The 16002-nt window shown below is 41.9% G+C and overlaps 1 protein-coding gene across 3 annotated transcripts; it reads left to right on the top strand.

The window, feature by feature from the left end:
* The first annotated feature begins 1986 nt into the window (after positions 1-1986).
* slc35b3 (solute carrier family 35 member B3) lies at positions 1987-8770 on the top strand. Of its 3 annotated transcripts, none has more exons than XM_054622999.1 (10): positions 1987-2269; positions 3255-3491; positions 3798-3919; positions 4099-4253; positions 5838-5945; positions 6130-6227; positions 6372-6464; positions 6740-6851; positions 7090-7159; positions 7738-8769. In XM_054622999.1, exons 2-10 carry the CDS (start codon positions 3273-3275, stop codon positions 7886-7888), a joined length of 1128 nt encoding a protein of 375 aa, XP_054478974.1. In that variant the 5' UTR covers positions 1987-2269; positions 3255-3272; the 3' UTR covers positions 7889-8769. The 3 variants fall into 3 exon arrangements, with proteins under 3 accessions (XP_054478974.1, XP_054478975.1, XP_054478976.1); XM_054623000.1 differs by lacking the exon at positions 1987-2269 and adding an exon at positions 2885-2975 and having other exon boundaries at positions 7738-8770; XM_054623001.1 differs by lacking the exon at positions 1987-2269 and adding an exon at positions 2894-2966 and having other exon boundaries at positions 7738-8770.
* The last annotated feature ends 7232 nt before the right edge of the window (positions 8771-16002 follow it).

Here is a 16002-nt window from a genome sequence, read left to right as displayed (position 1 = left end):
CCCAGACCAGATAACTCCCTGGAAGCAACCTGTCAATCACAAAGTAGCTACAACCTAAAGCATACCCTGCTTTATCATCTATTTTACTCTAAATGGGACCATAAGTTACAAAATGAACATCATGCTGTATTGAAGAAGACCTGAAGCTGGTGATAGAGACCATAAACCGCTGTTAACATTGTGCACTGATTTAATAAATGAAGTGAGAAGAAGGATCATTTTCTCATAGACTTTGATACAATCTGACTTATTTTTGCCACCAGAGGAGTCGCCCCCTGATGGCCATTTGATAGAATGCAAGTTTAAGTCACTTCCACATCGGCTTCACTTTTCAGACCCGATTACGATTTCTGAACTTGCATTTTGGCCAATACAGAGTACTGATCCAATACCATCGTGTTAAAAAAACCAAAGTTAAACAAGTCATAATTCCCTCTCTAATATCTTTTTTATATTGCTGTGAAAACATATCCTTCAAACAACTGAATTTACTCAAGTTTCTGGCCAATAATCAAATTTCACAAGATTACATTTCAGCACGTCATGATAACTCTATAGTTTCCCAATACACGTTTTTGCTCAACGAATCTTGAGCGTGTCATAATGGAACTCAATGGAACCTCTGTTTACAGCTTATAGCTCCGTTATTTAGCCAAGCGGTACTGTGCTGCCCAGGGACTGCTAACAACTTATGTTAACTAGCTCTCCTCCTTCTGATTTCAACAAAGATTTGTTGTTCACAATGTAGCATTATCAGGGGGAAAAGGGTGCACAAGAGTGTTTTAATCACAGGTGTAAAGTACTAGTGTTGCACATGTGCAGTACAGATTGAGCAGGATGTACAGAGGTAGCAATTGGCAAGTGTTGTTGTTGTTGTTCCTGCATAGCATGAATTAGTTGATTAATGATACGACAACATGATATTAGATCGGTGCACAGACTCTTGTACTCGGCGATACCAGATCCAGTATTTTTGTCTGTATCTTAGACATGTCTGGTACTGGTATCGGTATCAGAACAACTCTACATGTCACAAGCAATAGCCTATCAACACCAATGAAGGCTCATCTAATTTCGATGCACATTGGTTGCAAAATATCAGTTTGGTCTCCTAGAATACTAATAATTGGTATCAGCTCTGAAAAAATACATATCGGTCAATAACAACTGATAACTAACTAAATGTGTAAGCAGCATTTCAATGTTGTGGCTGGTCTAGAAGGAGCTTTTTTTTTTTTTAATACATTTTGGTAGTTAAACATATGACATATATGTCATAAGGGGTGGCTGTGGCACATGAGGTAGAGCGCTTGTCCCGTAACCACAAGGTTGGTGGTTCAAACCCCTCTACCGGCAACATGCCGAGGTGTCCTTGAGCAAGTTGCTCCCCGGGCGCTTCATTGCAGCCCACTGCTCCTCCGGGATGGGTTAAATGCAGATAAATAATTTCCCCATTGTGGGACTAATAAAGGCTTAATTATTATTATTATTATTATTATCTATTCATGTTGACAAAAGTAGTTTCATAAAAAGTACAAATTTTCCCTCTTAAATGTGGTAGAGTATAACTAGAAAGTAACATAATATGGAAATACTAATGTAAAGTCCAAGTGAATCAAAATTAAAGAAGTACAGAATTTGAGTAAATGCAAATATTTACTTTCTACCATTGGGGATTTCCCTCAGGCTTCTGATTTAAGTTCTGGTAAATCTGAGATCCCAATATCAATTTGACTGTTGAATAATGGGCATTGTTTTTAAAATATATATATTTTTACAGAAATAGGATAATATCCATAAATTGATATCCCCCAAAGGTGAAACTATGTTGCAAATCTGGGGGGGAAAAAACCTGTTGAGATGCACGTTGCTGTTGAATGGAGACAGTTATCTCACCTCGTAACTCTGATGGATTCTTCAAAACAGGTAACACACGCAGCCTAAAACCATGCATACGTAAGCGTACGTGTAGTGGCTCACCTGCGACAGCGTGCAGCTACGTAGGCCGACAGCGTCACAGGTCAGAGGTCGGAGCGGAGCGGACCGGAAGTTGTTGGCTGCTCCTGCCGCTGCAGCACACATCAGCTGTTTAGCAGGCTAACGCGCCTCTCAACGTGTCCTGGCTGTTTGTCACTGTAAAGGAAAAACATGAAAACGCTCGAAACGTGCGAGAGAAGAAGACGGCACGTACAGGGAAATGTTTTCCAACGGCGTCGCCTCTGAAGAAGCGGATAAGCTCACGTAGAGGAACCCGGAAGTGCTGTCGGAGGTACCCTAGCTTGCTACTGTAGCTTGCGTGAAATGTTGAGAAATCATGCGCCGACAATGGAATAAATCTCTAATGCAAATCGTGTCATTAAATGGCCGTGATTGTGAGGATTAGCACTCGTCTTTTGGATGCTTAATCTTTGCTAACTAGGCAAAGGAAAACTTCCACTTAAGTCGTAAGCAGCTATCACCTAGTTAGCACCCAGCTAACGCTACAGGCTATCATACTGTGTTTGTCAAGTTTCCATATCACACTACAAATCTACAATAAGGCTGGTGATAAGTTGAACGTGATGCTGTGGTTTGGGGTCTTTGACTAATAATAAGTAAGTATTGGCTGTTTTTAGTAACGGAATAACCCCCCCCAAAAAAAAATCAGCATGCTTTAGAATGAAAAACACCATAGCATCTTATAAACGCCTAAATCTTTGACAGGGTTTTTTGAGGAATACATGACATACCAGTGTAATAACTGGTATGATGCAGCAGCAGTCTGAGCATGAATGCAAGTGGGTGCTCAACAGATGTGTGCATGCTTCCACTGAGTGTTTGTAGTGTTTCCAAAGTCACAGAGACTGACTGGATTACTGAATGCTCTATTCTTTGCATAACAGGATCTACAACAACCATTCGAGTAACACAAGAAGTGGCTTCGTGTGTACATCTTATGTTGGCATGATTCCCATTGGTGCAAACAGGTTGAACAGGTCTGACTTAATACAACAATGTCACTGGTTATTGTTTTCTGTGGGAACTACCCAAAAATTGCCACTCATGTACACTGTCCCCCTCTGAATGGTCACTATCTTAGCAGAGCTCTTAGCTGGGATCATGGAAGTTTAGCACTGGGCAAAGTTTGTCCTAGACATCTTTTAGTTTTTAGTTTCACTGAACTGCATATAAAAGTCTATCTTGCTGATCAACTAAGCAGACGTAAACATTTTCCTTTTTGATTATGGACTAAATCTCTCCATGTGTTCCTACAGCTCCCAGCAGGCACGGACATGATGAGTGCCAAATATGGCCTGGTGAGCTACAACAGTTCACGGAAGCACATTTCAATCTCCATCCCGTCGTCCACGGAGGTGATGTCGCCGCACATAAAGTCTGTGGACGAGCTGAGGGTCCTGGGAATCAACCTGAGCAGCTTCAGTCCCCCCACACAGTTCTTGATCTGTGTGGCTGGAGTCTTCCTGTTTTACCTCATCTATGGATACCTGCAGGTAACACAGAGAGAAAAACAATCTGAGAGCACTCAAACATGTGATTGTTACAGTGTTAAGATAGTGTGGTTGTGAAGGCTCTGTTTGTCTATTTGCATGTACAGGCAAATTTAGTCTCTCCATAGTTTGTTTACGTGTACTGTCTTAGTAGATGTTGCTGTGTCCCTGTCTGTGTAGTTGGGAAATACAATGCTGGTATAAGACAACCCATGTGACATATAAATACAGTTTGCATTTCACAAGATGGGCTTCAAAATAGCTATCATTACCTGCTTTGTGATTATTTTTATCCGGCCCTCCATCCAGGAGTTGATATTTTCCGTGGAAGGATTCAAGCCTTTTGGTTGGTACCTTACTCTGATCCAGTTCGGCTTCTACTCCATGTTTGGACTAGTGGAACTTCAGCTCACGCAGGACAAACGCAGAAGGTGAGTCATCTTGAGTTCCCCGATAACAGACTCCACTCACTTAAATTCACATTAAATCTTTAGATGATGTTTGTTGATGTATTAGTGGTGACCATTTTATTTGTTAAACTGTCTTAAGCAACACACCTGTTAAAGTGGAAATCTGTCACTCAACAACTTTATATTTTCCTGTCTTCCAGGATACCAGGGAAGACCTATATGATCATAGCATTTCTAACAGTGGGCACTATGGGCCTGTCCAATACTTCCCTGGGCTACTTGAACTACCCAACACAGGTCATCTTCAAGTGCTGTAAACTCATCCCAGTCATGATAGGAGGAGTGTTTATACAAGGTAAGCTGATTCTACTGTATTTGTATTTTATACATAAGCGTTACAGATTCAACTATATATTTACTTTTTTCCTTTTAATATTTTGATCCTTCATACTATGTGATTAATATGTACTGCTCTGTAGCTGTGGATATTGCTCTAAACCTCTTTGATCCTGTGTCTTCTTCTCAAATAATTGATTTATCTGCTCTTGACAACTTGATGCTGGGGTTTGAAGTTGTCTGTTATATTTGTTGTTCAAACAAGGATTGTCCATCAGAGCGATAACTCTGAGTTGGCTTTGTGGAACAGCTTAAACCTGAATCAACGGTTTGGATTAACTAAAGTCAGGATTTTTAGGTTCAGGTTTCCTGCTTTCTGGAATACCGCCAGACATAGTGTATTTTATTACGATCAGTTGACAAACAGGCCAATTTGTATTTATTTTTTTTCATCATTAAGACAAACGCTTTAACTCTGTAAATGTGAATTTCAAAGTCAAAAAGATGCGATGGGCCTGAACATCAGAAATTGGATTTTTCTATCTGAATTAAAAAAATCTGTAAAGTAAACTTTTTATTTACAAGATAGAGGAATCTATGAAATTAAAGGTGACTTAATTACTTATAGGGGGAAAAAAATACATATTTTCCTAATTTAACTTTACTAACTATTTAAGCATAGTCAGAGGGAGGGTACATTTTACACCTAATTTCACTCCTCTCACATGTTTCCTTTGAAGGGATGACCACCTTTCAACATTGGGTACCTCCTTTTTTATCCATGTCTGTTGTTTTCGGATGTCAGAGCCCAGTCGGCTGCACTAGTTCTGTCCGTCCTTTCATCCTCTCACCGGCCCACTCAAGGTTCTGTGTCCTCAACGTCAGACAAGTTTTTTGCGTATTTTATTATTTTTGCCTTCTTGCGTCTCTCTGGATGGGTAGATGTGAGGACCAGGGTCCCTCAAGGGGTCGAGTGGAAAACAGAATTTATTCACTTAGAATGCAAAGAGGAAAGAAAGTGGGAGCGAGGGATGGATGGAGGGAGGGAGGGGTGTGGGGTTGCATCTGATGTGAGGCCCTTCAAAGGCGAGTCAGGGAATCAAAGCCGACCACGGCCGACCTGATGCTGCGTCCCCTTGTCAACCTCAAGGCGTCTATCCGTCAAACTGCTTTTGGAAGACTCCTTCATCCTGTTGTTTCCTTGCCCAAACTTTTGCTCTTTTGGTGTATTGTTACAGGCACAACCTCAGCTCAAACTTCCAATTGTCAAGAATACCCAACGTAAAAACTTTAAGTTACTTTATCTTTCTTTTTACCTGAGTCCAATGTCAACTTCTTTTATTTAAAAAGGGGTCGGCCATCTTTTGAAGATTCCTTTGCTAGTCGAGCTCGAGGCAATGACTCAGATTGGTGGTTCTTTGTTTGTGATGTTTGTAAAAGGTTTTGGAAGTTTCACCGGTCAATTTATAAACTCTTATTCCTTGTTTTCCTTTTGGAGTTTTGTCTAATTGTGATTAAGGAGATTTTTAGAAGTTTAGCTCTCTAAATCTGATTTCAGAATTTGAATTTCAAAATGGTTCATTGCCGTGGGTTTGTGTTCCAGGCAAACGCTATAATGTGGCTGATGTGTCTGCTGCTCTCTGCATGAGTCTGGGACTCATCTGGTTTACGTTGGCTGACAGCAAAGTGGCCCCCAACTTCAACGTCACAGGTAATGTCTCCGTCTTTACTAAAAGATATTTGTTTGCATGTGAAGTGTGGGGACGTATTTCGCTCGGTGCAAATGACCAACTAGCTCATCTCTGTACAGCTTAAGCTAAAACACATAATTTGCTTGTGTGTTCAGATATCCGTTTGCTTAGTTCTGTGTGTGTATGTGTGTTTGTGGCACACAGGTGTTCTCCTCATCTCCATGGCACTGTGTGCAGACGCTGCCATCGGAAACGTGCAGGAGAAAGCCATGAAACTCCATAATGGCTCCAACTCTGAAATGGTACCGTTTATCTAACTAGAAAAAAGAAAAAAGTACATAAGAATGTACATAAGTCTATCTGCAACTTGACTGAGACTGCTATGTGAGAATAATTGTGGTAATTGTTGTAATTCTGTGTGATGTCACATGGGGTTGTGTTGACAGGTGCTGTACTCGTACTCCATCGGATTTTTCTACATACTGACAGGCCTCCTCTGTGTAGGGGGACTGGGGCCAGCAGTGGCATTCTGCTCAGAAGTGAGTATACATTAAGAGAAAAGGACGCGATACTTTATGTTTCAGACAAAGCCAAATCTTCTTTTTAAATGCATATTAACCACTTCTTATATATAGTATATTAATAATGTGCCTTGTGCTCCTGGCAGCTGCTTTTTAATTAAGGCTATATATTCTCAAAAGACGCTTTATTTGCTTTCTGTAAGTCCCGATGTTATCGCAGCATCAGGACGATGCAGTTTTCAGTCGTGTTTCTGTGTCTTATTTGCTCAGTTATCTTTTCTCCTCCCTCGCAGCATCCCGTGAAGACGTACGGTTACGCATTCTTCTTCTCTCTCACGGGTTATTTCGGCATCTCCTTCGTGCTCGCCTTGATCAAGCTCTTTGGCGCCCTGGTTGCAGTCACAGGTCAGAGCAGCAGTTTGTCAGATCTACTCCTCTATTCATTCTGGGATAATCTGACCATTCATTGATTTGTAATTTTTTAGCTTTGATAGAGAATTGAGTCATAATTCCTGACATATTTTTAACTAACACAATAGACCACAAATGTGTCTTTGAACATGTTAGTAAGTAAAGTCTGTTGAGCTTTTGTTTCTTGTTTGTAATTAAGTAGAACTAAACGTGTGTTTTTTCTCATTTGCAGTGACCACAGGGAGGAAGGCCATGACCATCATACTTTCTTTCATGTTCTTCGCAAAACCTTTCACTTTTCAGTAAGTCCGGTCACCTTTTTGACTTTGATCAGTTTTCTTCTAGTTTGAAGCGAGTCCACGCTGGCCTCTCCTTTGACTGCTCAAACTTGATTTGGCTCCCCTGCCCCTGGTTTTCATGTCCTCAGTCCATTTTCAGACCTTGACTGCTCCGCTGCCCTTGTTCTTTACTCCCGCTTCCCCTCCAACTCCTCTGTGCTGTCAAAGGGGGCTCGTTTTCGGCTCTACCTCTCCTGCTCTGTTTCTCTGTTGTAACTTTCTACACGCACACATAACACATACAAGACACAAAAAAAAAAGTCTGTGCATCTTTCGCCAACTTCATTCTCCCTCCAGCTGGTGTGTGCCCTCCACCACTGCTGGCCTCGCAGTCCCCTCCGTGGCTGCAGTTTACACTTTTTAAACCAAAGGACTTTATTATCAGTATATGAATAGTTTTATCTGTATTTCCATGACTATCTAGTTGAACCCTGCTCAACTTCATACTGCATAAACAATTATTACATTAGTTTGCTCTTGGCAGTCCATTTCACTACTGCCATCCCTTCAAATATTGAACCTTTCCATCTCTCCCTCATCAGGTACATCTGGGGCGGCCTTCTGGTGCTCTTCGGCATCTTCTTGAATGTTTACAGCAAAAACAAGGACAAAATGAAGCTTCCCTCCATCAAGGACCTTAGGAGCTGGATGCTGACGGGAAAGAAAGTCAGATTTCTCTCACAAAACGTATAGGAGGCACCCACGGGCGTAGCGGAAGTCCTGCGCTGGCAGACTGTTGGGTCTGTTCAGAAGTAGAGTTGGCCCGCCTGTCGCAGCGTGCAAAGGCACATGTGACCGAGCTGCGAGCCACATCAACACTGAGCCAAGGATGGATATACAGGGTTTGACCAGCAATCAGCCTGGAAAACTGCTGACACAGGATTAAACCATGACGGGTGACAGAGTTACTGTATCCCCAACTATGTACCAGTACACACTGGTGTAAAAAAACGCCTGAAATTACTTAAACTCTCTGCAGCAGACTGAAAGAACAAACTATTTTTTAACAAGGGGATCAATGCTAGTGGGCTCTTTTTTAAAGCAATGCTTCAGAGCCCCACACAAACATTCCCAACTTGGAGGACAACACTGAGGACTTTTCTAAAGGGAAGACGGCGCCTTAGTTAACCAAATCGCACAGTTTTGCACTGGAACTGACTTGTACACTTAAACCCTTGAGTGGTTGGAGAAATGTTGGAAGGAAAGGGTACAGAGCGACATGCTATCCTGTCATGACTGAAATGAATGTCTGCCCCCCCCCCACACCCTAAAAGAAAACATAAATATTGAGAAAAAAGGCATATTTTACCTTGCATGTGCCAGAATCATTAGAGAATCATTGTCTTGATGAAAGTGGCTTTTCTTTCATAGTAATTTATATCTTATTCATGAAATATCTGTGATCATTGGGTGACATTATGGGTAATATGGAGACACTTGCTCCTGTGAACATCAAAAATGTCAACTGCCATAATTTGATAACCATGTGTTTGGGTGGAAGGGTACCACTGTTTTTACATTAAAACAAACTGAGACATTCCTCTCAAAGTCCAGTTATATGTTTATTTGTGTGTCGGTGTGTGTGTCGTCAGCACACCCTTATTCTCTCGTTGCACTGCTTGAGAGAAGAGTTGAAGTGGTGTGTGTGTGTGTGTGTGCATCCATCCATCCATCCATCCATCCATCCATCCATCCAGTGGCCTTAGGCATGTTTGATTAGAAGTCCTGAAAAAAAGACAGCACTGCTAGACAGAAAATAAACAGCAGTCTTCACTGTGCCCAGGCTGTCCTATTCGTGTGTGTGTGTGTGAGACATCAATGCCAGTCTCCATTCACTGTTGATGGTGATGTGATGAAGCTCACACCTGGTTCTTCGGCAGCACAGTTTCCTCTGTTGGGCCATTCACGGATATTTAGTGATTTATAGATTATTTTAGGAGATGTTTCATTAATGACACTTTTACATTATTTTCTAACAGTAGCTGATGGCATCTTTTTTTTTTTTTTTTTTTTTTTTTTTTTTTTTTTTTTTTTTTTTTTTATGCAGACACCACATTCACTGAATCATTGCTTTGAATGTTGCTGTGCATCTGGTTTGAATGGTAAAAGACAATGTCATCGATATAATTATGGCCCAGGAGATATGCTCTTGTCCACTCACTGTTTATCATAATGAATTGTAAAAAAAATTAGATGATCTAAGGCACATAAGCAGTAAGTTTATGAGTCTATAAATATGTACAAAGTATGACTAAATTCTTATCTTTAAAATAAAGAGTTGTAAGTTACAATCCTGCAAAGTGATTAGAGACACCGTTCTTCAACCTTGGACCCAGAATCCTCCCTGTCAAGGTGCCCTGCAGCAGGAATCCGGCGCTGATGTTCTGTCTGCTGACCATGCATTTTGACCTCTCAATGGAGACATACAGGTGAGAAGAGAACACAGAGGTCCATAAAGTGTTATAACACTTATATTCTTACTTTGTTTATTTGGTTGCAAACCAAAAAGGCCCAATCAAGTTGATTTTTAAGTAGACTTGGAATAAATTGGAAATGTTTGAGAAGTCTTTTGTCCTTGATTGCTTTATGTGTGTGTGAGAGAGAGAGAGAGAGAGAGTGAGAGTGAGTGTCACTGCCATCGCATGGTGTGAAATGAAAGAGACTTGCCAGCTCAGCAGGAGGCAGCTGAGTGTGGCTCTCTCTGTGATCCTAATAGAGGCCCAGATATTACAGTCTCACTTCCAGGCGGGAAACCTAACGCTGGGCCAATTAGTAATTTGGTATTTCATAAAATTTGGCAGCTTGTGTCTGATGACAAACTGACAGAGATCCTCTCTCCTCCAGGGAACCTTTGGCAGTACAGCAGTATAAACACACACACACACACTGAGAACTGCTAAGTTTTTCTTCCAAAGCAAAGTGGCGAGTGTTGCACATACTGGGAGAACATAACTCAATTGAAAACAGAAAATGACTTTGGATGCATTCTGGTTTGGCTGCAAATTCAGGGTTTCACACGAGCACAAAATGTGGAAAACACTTTCTCCAAGAGGTCTTTTTTCTTTATGACGCACAGCGCCAAGCTTAGCAACTGTTCATATGATTGATGAACAATGAAACAGTCCATTAGAGGTTGAGAGGTCACGTTGCAGTGTTAAAACATTACTTTGCCATTATATATACCTTATGATGTGCTTCGTACAGTACTGCTTCATCGCCATGGGAACTGCTGTTCTCTTCCAGCTCCCTGAAAGGTCATTATGGGATGGGAAAGCCCAGTTGACCCAAGGCAAAGTACATCATTTGTCTTTTAGCACCAGGAGAACACACCTAACAAAGCAGGCTGACCCCTGTTAGAACGCTGAGGATTTGGGCCATTTTTCAAAGCCACATAGGAATTTGCCGTCCACTGAAGTCAGCTGTTTTTTATTGTTTTAGACAAACAATTTTCTTTTTTTATAACCATAAGTGACTTACGGTGTCTTTAGCAAGGCGATGAAATATGAAATGTGTGGAATTGTTTCCATGTATGATTAAGGGATGTCCTGTAACTAAATAGGCCTTCATGTGCGGAGAGTCAATACTCTTTTGCCTTTTCTTTTACCTTCCTCTCCCTTTCTTTCTCTCACTGCCTCCTCATCGTCTAACCCCGACTCTCCATCACACACACACACACCTGGTAACCTCGGCCACCCAACCTCTGCTTTCACACGGCTGCGGCCCTTCCTAATAAATAATGTGAGGTGTCCAGAGCTCATCATCCCAGCAAATGGGCTGCTATATAATATGCGGTCCACTTCAGATAGGTTGCTATATAATATGTGGCCCAACCTCGGATAGCCACAGCAGGGAGGGCTGGCAGCCCATTCATTATGGCCGCAATCAGTTCAGTGGGGGCAGCAAGGGGGCTAGGTGAGCAATATACGGTAGATCTCACAGAGATGTGTACCTACACACACACACACACACACACACACACACACACACACACACACACACACACACAGACAGACAGACAGACAGACAGACAGATTCACAATCCCTGTCGTCCTTGGTGCACACAAAAATATACAGAGAGCATATAGATTAATGTGAAACTTAAATGGAGTCAGTTGTATTATAAAAGGCAGTTTTGACCACTTGAATGAGTTGAGATTCACCTCTTATATTTTCTTGAATGTTTGAACATTTTAAATCTGTCTTCATGTTTTTTAGATTTTTTTTTGGGGGGGGGAATACGCTTATTCACTTGCTTGCTTATTTGGATGAGGAGATTGATAATCTTTTCATTTAACTCTAACCAAGAAATTGAATATGCAAATTTCTCAAAATGTTAAACCATTGAAGAACTTTAAATATACAGTATTGCCAGAAGTACAATAATCATCCCTCCTTTTTCCTCCTTCCTCTTACCATTTTAAATACACATGGATTCACTCTTTCTAGCCCTTCCTTCATTCCATCTCTCCTCCTTTCCTTCCTTCCTTCTCACTCCACATCAGCACCCCCTCCCCACCTCCTCCTCCTCCTCCTCCTCCTCCTACCTCAGACTCATTACACCCCACCCACCCGTACCCCAGCCTCTGCTAGAGGAGCTCTCCTCGTATAATATGATGGCCATCTGCTCGGCTGAGCCGCGCTTTCCAAAAGCCCCGCGGCTAGATGTTTATCTGTCGTCCCCCTCTCAAACTCCTTTAAGGATGCAAAACATATCAGCGATCATCGCCGCCACAATTAGCACAGGTGCTGCTGAGCTGTAAAGTGATCAGGAGAAATGGGAGGAAACATAATTGAAGTGGATTAGAGCGGAGAGGTGGGAGGGAAAAAAAAAAATTAAATAAAATTCTGGAGGCTTGGACAGCGGCCCTTTTCTATACTGCTGTTTAAAATTCACTGTGCTGTGATTAAAACTGGTGCAGAGTGGTGGTGGAAGTCTTGCCAAGGAGTTTAAGTTTTTAACAGCTGTCTTGTGTGTTTTGTTTTTAGTGTTTTTTTTCTACCCCACTGTTTCCATGAACGTGGTCCTGTTAGGTTATAATATGGAGCTGGGGTTTGTTTTTGTGAATTATATGACTAAGATCAGGGATTTTTATCCATGTACTAAATGCATGTTTCAGTTTTACCTGAGTAACTTGTACAGCAGTGTGTGTGTGTGTGTGTGTGTGTGTGTGTGTGTGTGTGTGTGTGTGTGTGTGTGTGTGTGTGTGTGTGTGTGTGTGTGTGTGTGTGTGTGTGTGTGTGTGTGTGTGTGTGTGTGTGTGTTTTACTATAAAGAGTTTAACACATGACAAACCAAATCCTGCATTCAGCTTGTCAGCATCCTCTGACAACATGGCAGCAAATATTTGTGCTCGTACATTCAAATATATATAGATACTGTAGAGCCACACACCCTCACACACACCATTTGGTAGCTCGCGCCGGGCCGAAATATTCCTCAGCAGTCACTCATGAAGAGAAATTCTTAATAATAAATATCTAGCCAATAATGAATGTGCTGCTGGCTGCAGTTGTCTTGGGGGCATAATATCTAATTTCCTCCCAATGTTTCATATCCCTACTCCTGCATGTCGACACAGTCCATCATTACACCCCAATGCAGGTTCCTATCACTTTTATTTATTTTTCAAATCAATATATAAATCAAAGCCTGGACGGATGAGATCCAATAAATTACAGAGTGCCGGACAAATGCGGAATGTTAACTGCGTGCCAGGAGAGGAGATTCCCATGGGTGCTGCCTGGTCTGCGCTGTGTGCTAGAGAAAAATCTACTAAATGTCATATTAAATCACAGCTAACTTGAATATTACTCAGTGCTGTTTTTAATACAAGTGAGGAAAACTCATCCAAGGCCTTATCTGAATAACTTTTGAAGATTGCATGTATCTTCACCGGTGGTCTCTGCATATTATTAAATGTCTTATTTTGTAAAATCGTGGACACTTAAATAATCAAGGGGGGGGCCAAGGAAGTCAATTGTCTTGGTAGTGACAGAAAGCTTAGCCGCATTTGAAATTTCTGGTAGTGAGGGATCCCATTTTGCATCCCTTCCCACCAAGCATTCATTCAAATTGAACTGGGGGGATGCAAAATAGAGCAGCGGAGCACTAATCTTCTTTGCACCAGCCACAGAGTGTGAGTCACCACCTTCTACTCCAAGCTCAGCCACATGGAAAAATGGGAGGGTTATTGGAAGGTAAAAAAAACGGGGGGCAAGAGGATGGAGGACCAGGTGAAATAGAGCACAGAGAACAGGGCAAGGAGGGTCGGCAGCCTGGTAAACCTGCAGCTGCCATGTTGAATCCTCACTGCGGACTCACGGAGGTGCAGGGGGCTAACCAGTCAGCTCGGGCATAGTCCCATAACATGAAGGGTGGGCTCAGAGGGCACACACACACACACACACACACACACACACACACACACACACACACACACACTCTGAGCTATACCTGAGCATGGCAATCATCGCTATCAGCAGGGAATATGCTACCATCAGGCCCCATAACATCAGAGTACACCTTGGCGCTGACACCACATGACATGCATATGTGCGGAGGCAGCGTGAGGCGATGCCAGGCCAGGCAGCAGCGGGGCTTTGAAGGAGATTCCCGTTGACAGTGGTCCGGTGGGGGGGGGAGAGAGGAGACCTCGGCTGCAGAGTGTAACAGCAGGCCTTCTTCACCGCATGGTAGGAGCACGAAGAGAGAAGCAGAGCCACATGGGTGCTGAGAGAAAAGGTTTATGTCAGCTGGTGTGTGAGTTGCTGGCATGCTGCATGGTAAACATGATAACAAGAGTGTGAATAGTAATCTGTATCCATAACGGGACAGTTAATGCTTAATATGAAAATATGTTAGAATGTAAAAGTCACATTTGGCCAGCAGCATAGACTCCATGTAAGGGCTGCAACTAACGGTTATTTCTATCATCGATTCATCCGCTGGGTTTTTTCTCAATCAATCAATTAATCCTTCGGTCTATGAAATGCCAGAAAAGAGTGAAATATCACCGTCACGATTCCCAAAAGCTCCGGGCAACATCATCAAATTGCTTGTTTTTGCTGATCAACAGTCCAAAACCCAAAGAATTGCAACACTTAAAAGCCTCACTGATAAGCTGGAATTTTGGTAATTTTGTTTGAAAAACGATTCAAACAATTTATAGATTATCAAAATAGTTGATCAATTTATCTTAACCGATCTAGACTACACCTTATAAAAAAAAGGTCCATTATCAAACAGCATGAAGTTGATGACTTCTTTTCATTGAGTTTGAGGTCTCTTAGGCAACACTCAGATCTGAGCAGAAAAACATCTCATTCCAGCATTACTCTGTCTCTTAAAGCTAAGGTTGATAATCTTGAGAAGCAAGATATATATTTAAAAAATGATCCATCCTATAAAAACAGCACTTGATTTATTGATTGATGTTAGGTTGCATCTTCTTGTTTTGATCATAACTCTGAAAGCAGCATTTTGTATAGTCTTAACAATAAAAAATGCATACATGAAAATGTATCGATCTCAAGAGGAAAGCATAGGGAGTATTTCATGACATGAGTCATAAAATTAGTCCCTTAAAGCATCTTTATCTTTAGATCGAATTCATCAAACATCACATGGTGCACTGATATGTGCACAGAGATGGTTGTCAAGCACTCTGAACTGCTGCAGAAAGGTGGGAGAAGAGTTGAAGTTGTTAAGTCTGTGTGCAACCATGATGCCTTCAACCATGCAGTTGGTGCACCAGACAGTTTCTATATGCTACTGACTGACACTGAGAAGAGAAGACCATTCTTTAAACAACAAAAACATAAATAAACTCACACCTGGCAGGCAATTCTTCATGTAGATGTGATCCCCTTTAATACTTTTATGAAATATTCTGCCTTTGAACAATCCACCAGTTACACATCGAACTGGGGCGAAAACGTGCTCTTTATTTTAATTGTATTATTTTTATTAATATTTTGGGCATCATTTTATTCATAAAATAGGTTAAATTAGTTTCTGGTCAAACATCACAAGACAGAATATCAACGCTTGGAACAATTACATACAGTATCTTTTAACGCTACACTGGGAAACAAGATCTCATTTAAAAGCAATAGTGAAGCAGAAGGCAGTTGTTCCAATATGGAGAATATAAAGAATAAATAATCCAGTTGTCTGCAGAGCCCAACGCAAAGCAATTTAACGCATCAGTGGCGGCCGCCTATTAATTTCCTGAGGAAGGAAAGAAGTGGGGGTGGGGGGGGGGTCGGGGAGCGCTGATTGGAGAGACAACACAGCCGCATCATGTATCACTTCAGAGCCAAACAAGGCACACACGTGCAAATAAATGCGAAAAAAAGTGCACTCGCACGCACACGCATGAATCCCCACAAGCAAACTCTTGCACGTCATAGTCGTAACGATGCTGTTGTTTCCCACAATGTCAGTGGATGAATGCGAGCGAGGTGGCGCTCTATGCTTAATGATAGTGAATTAAATAGGAAAGCCTACAGATAGAGGGGCCCATATGTGACTCTTGTCCTCAGGGCTTTGCATCAATAGCAGGCCCCCCCAGGCAGGACGTCCCTGCTTCTCCTATGCATTTCCCTGCAAATCCCAGTCTGCTTTAATTAGGTACCCATGCTTCTGACCCCTCCCCTGCTTCCCAAATAACTTAAGAGGGCGTGGCAGCACCAATATCACTGGCGCCGATCCAAACTATGACACCACTTTCACCATGGGGCAGGAAGAGGGGGAGACCACGGTGCTATAAATCCAGAGGTATTTGGACACGGGCCACCATCAGTCC

Source organism: Anoplopoma fimbria, chromosome 21 (assembly GCF_027596085.1).
Source record: "Anoplopoma fimbria isolate UVic2021 breed Golden Eagle Sablefish chromosome 21, Afim_UVic_2022, whole genome shotgun sequence".
In the NCBI taxonomy this organism is placed as follows: Eukaryota; Metazoa; Chordata; class Actinopteri; order Perciformes; family Anoplopomatidae; genus Anoplopoma; species Anoplopoma fimbria.
The sequence above is the reverse complement of the archived record's forward strand: the minus strand, read 5'-3'. Positions and strand labels throughout refer to the sequence as shown.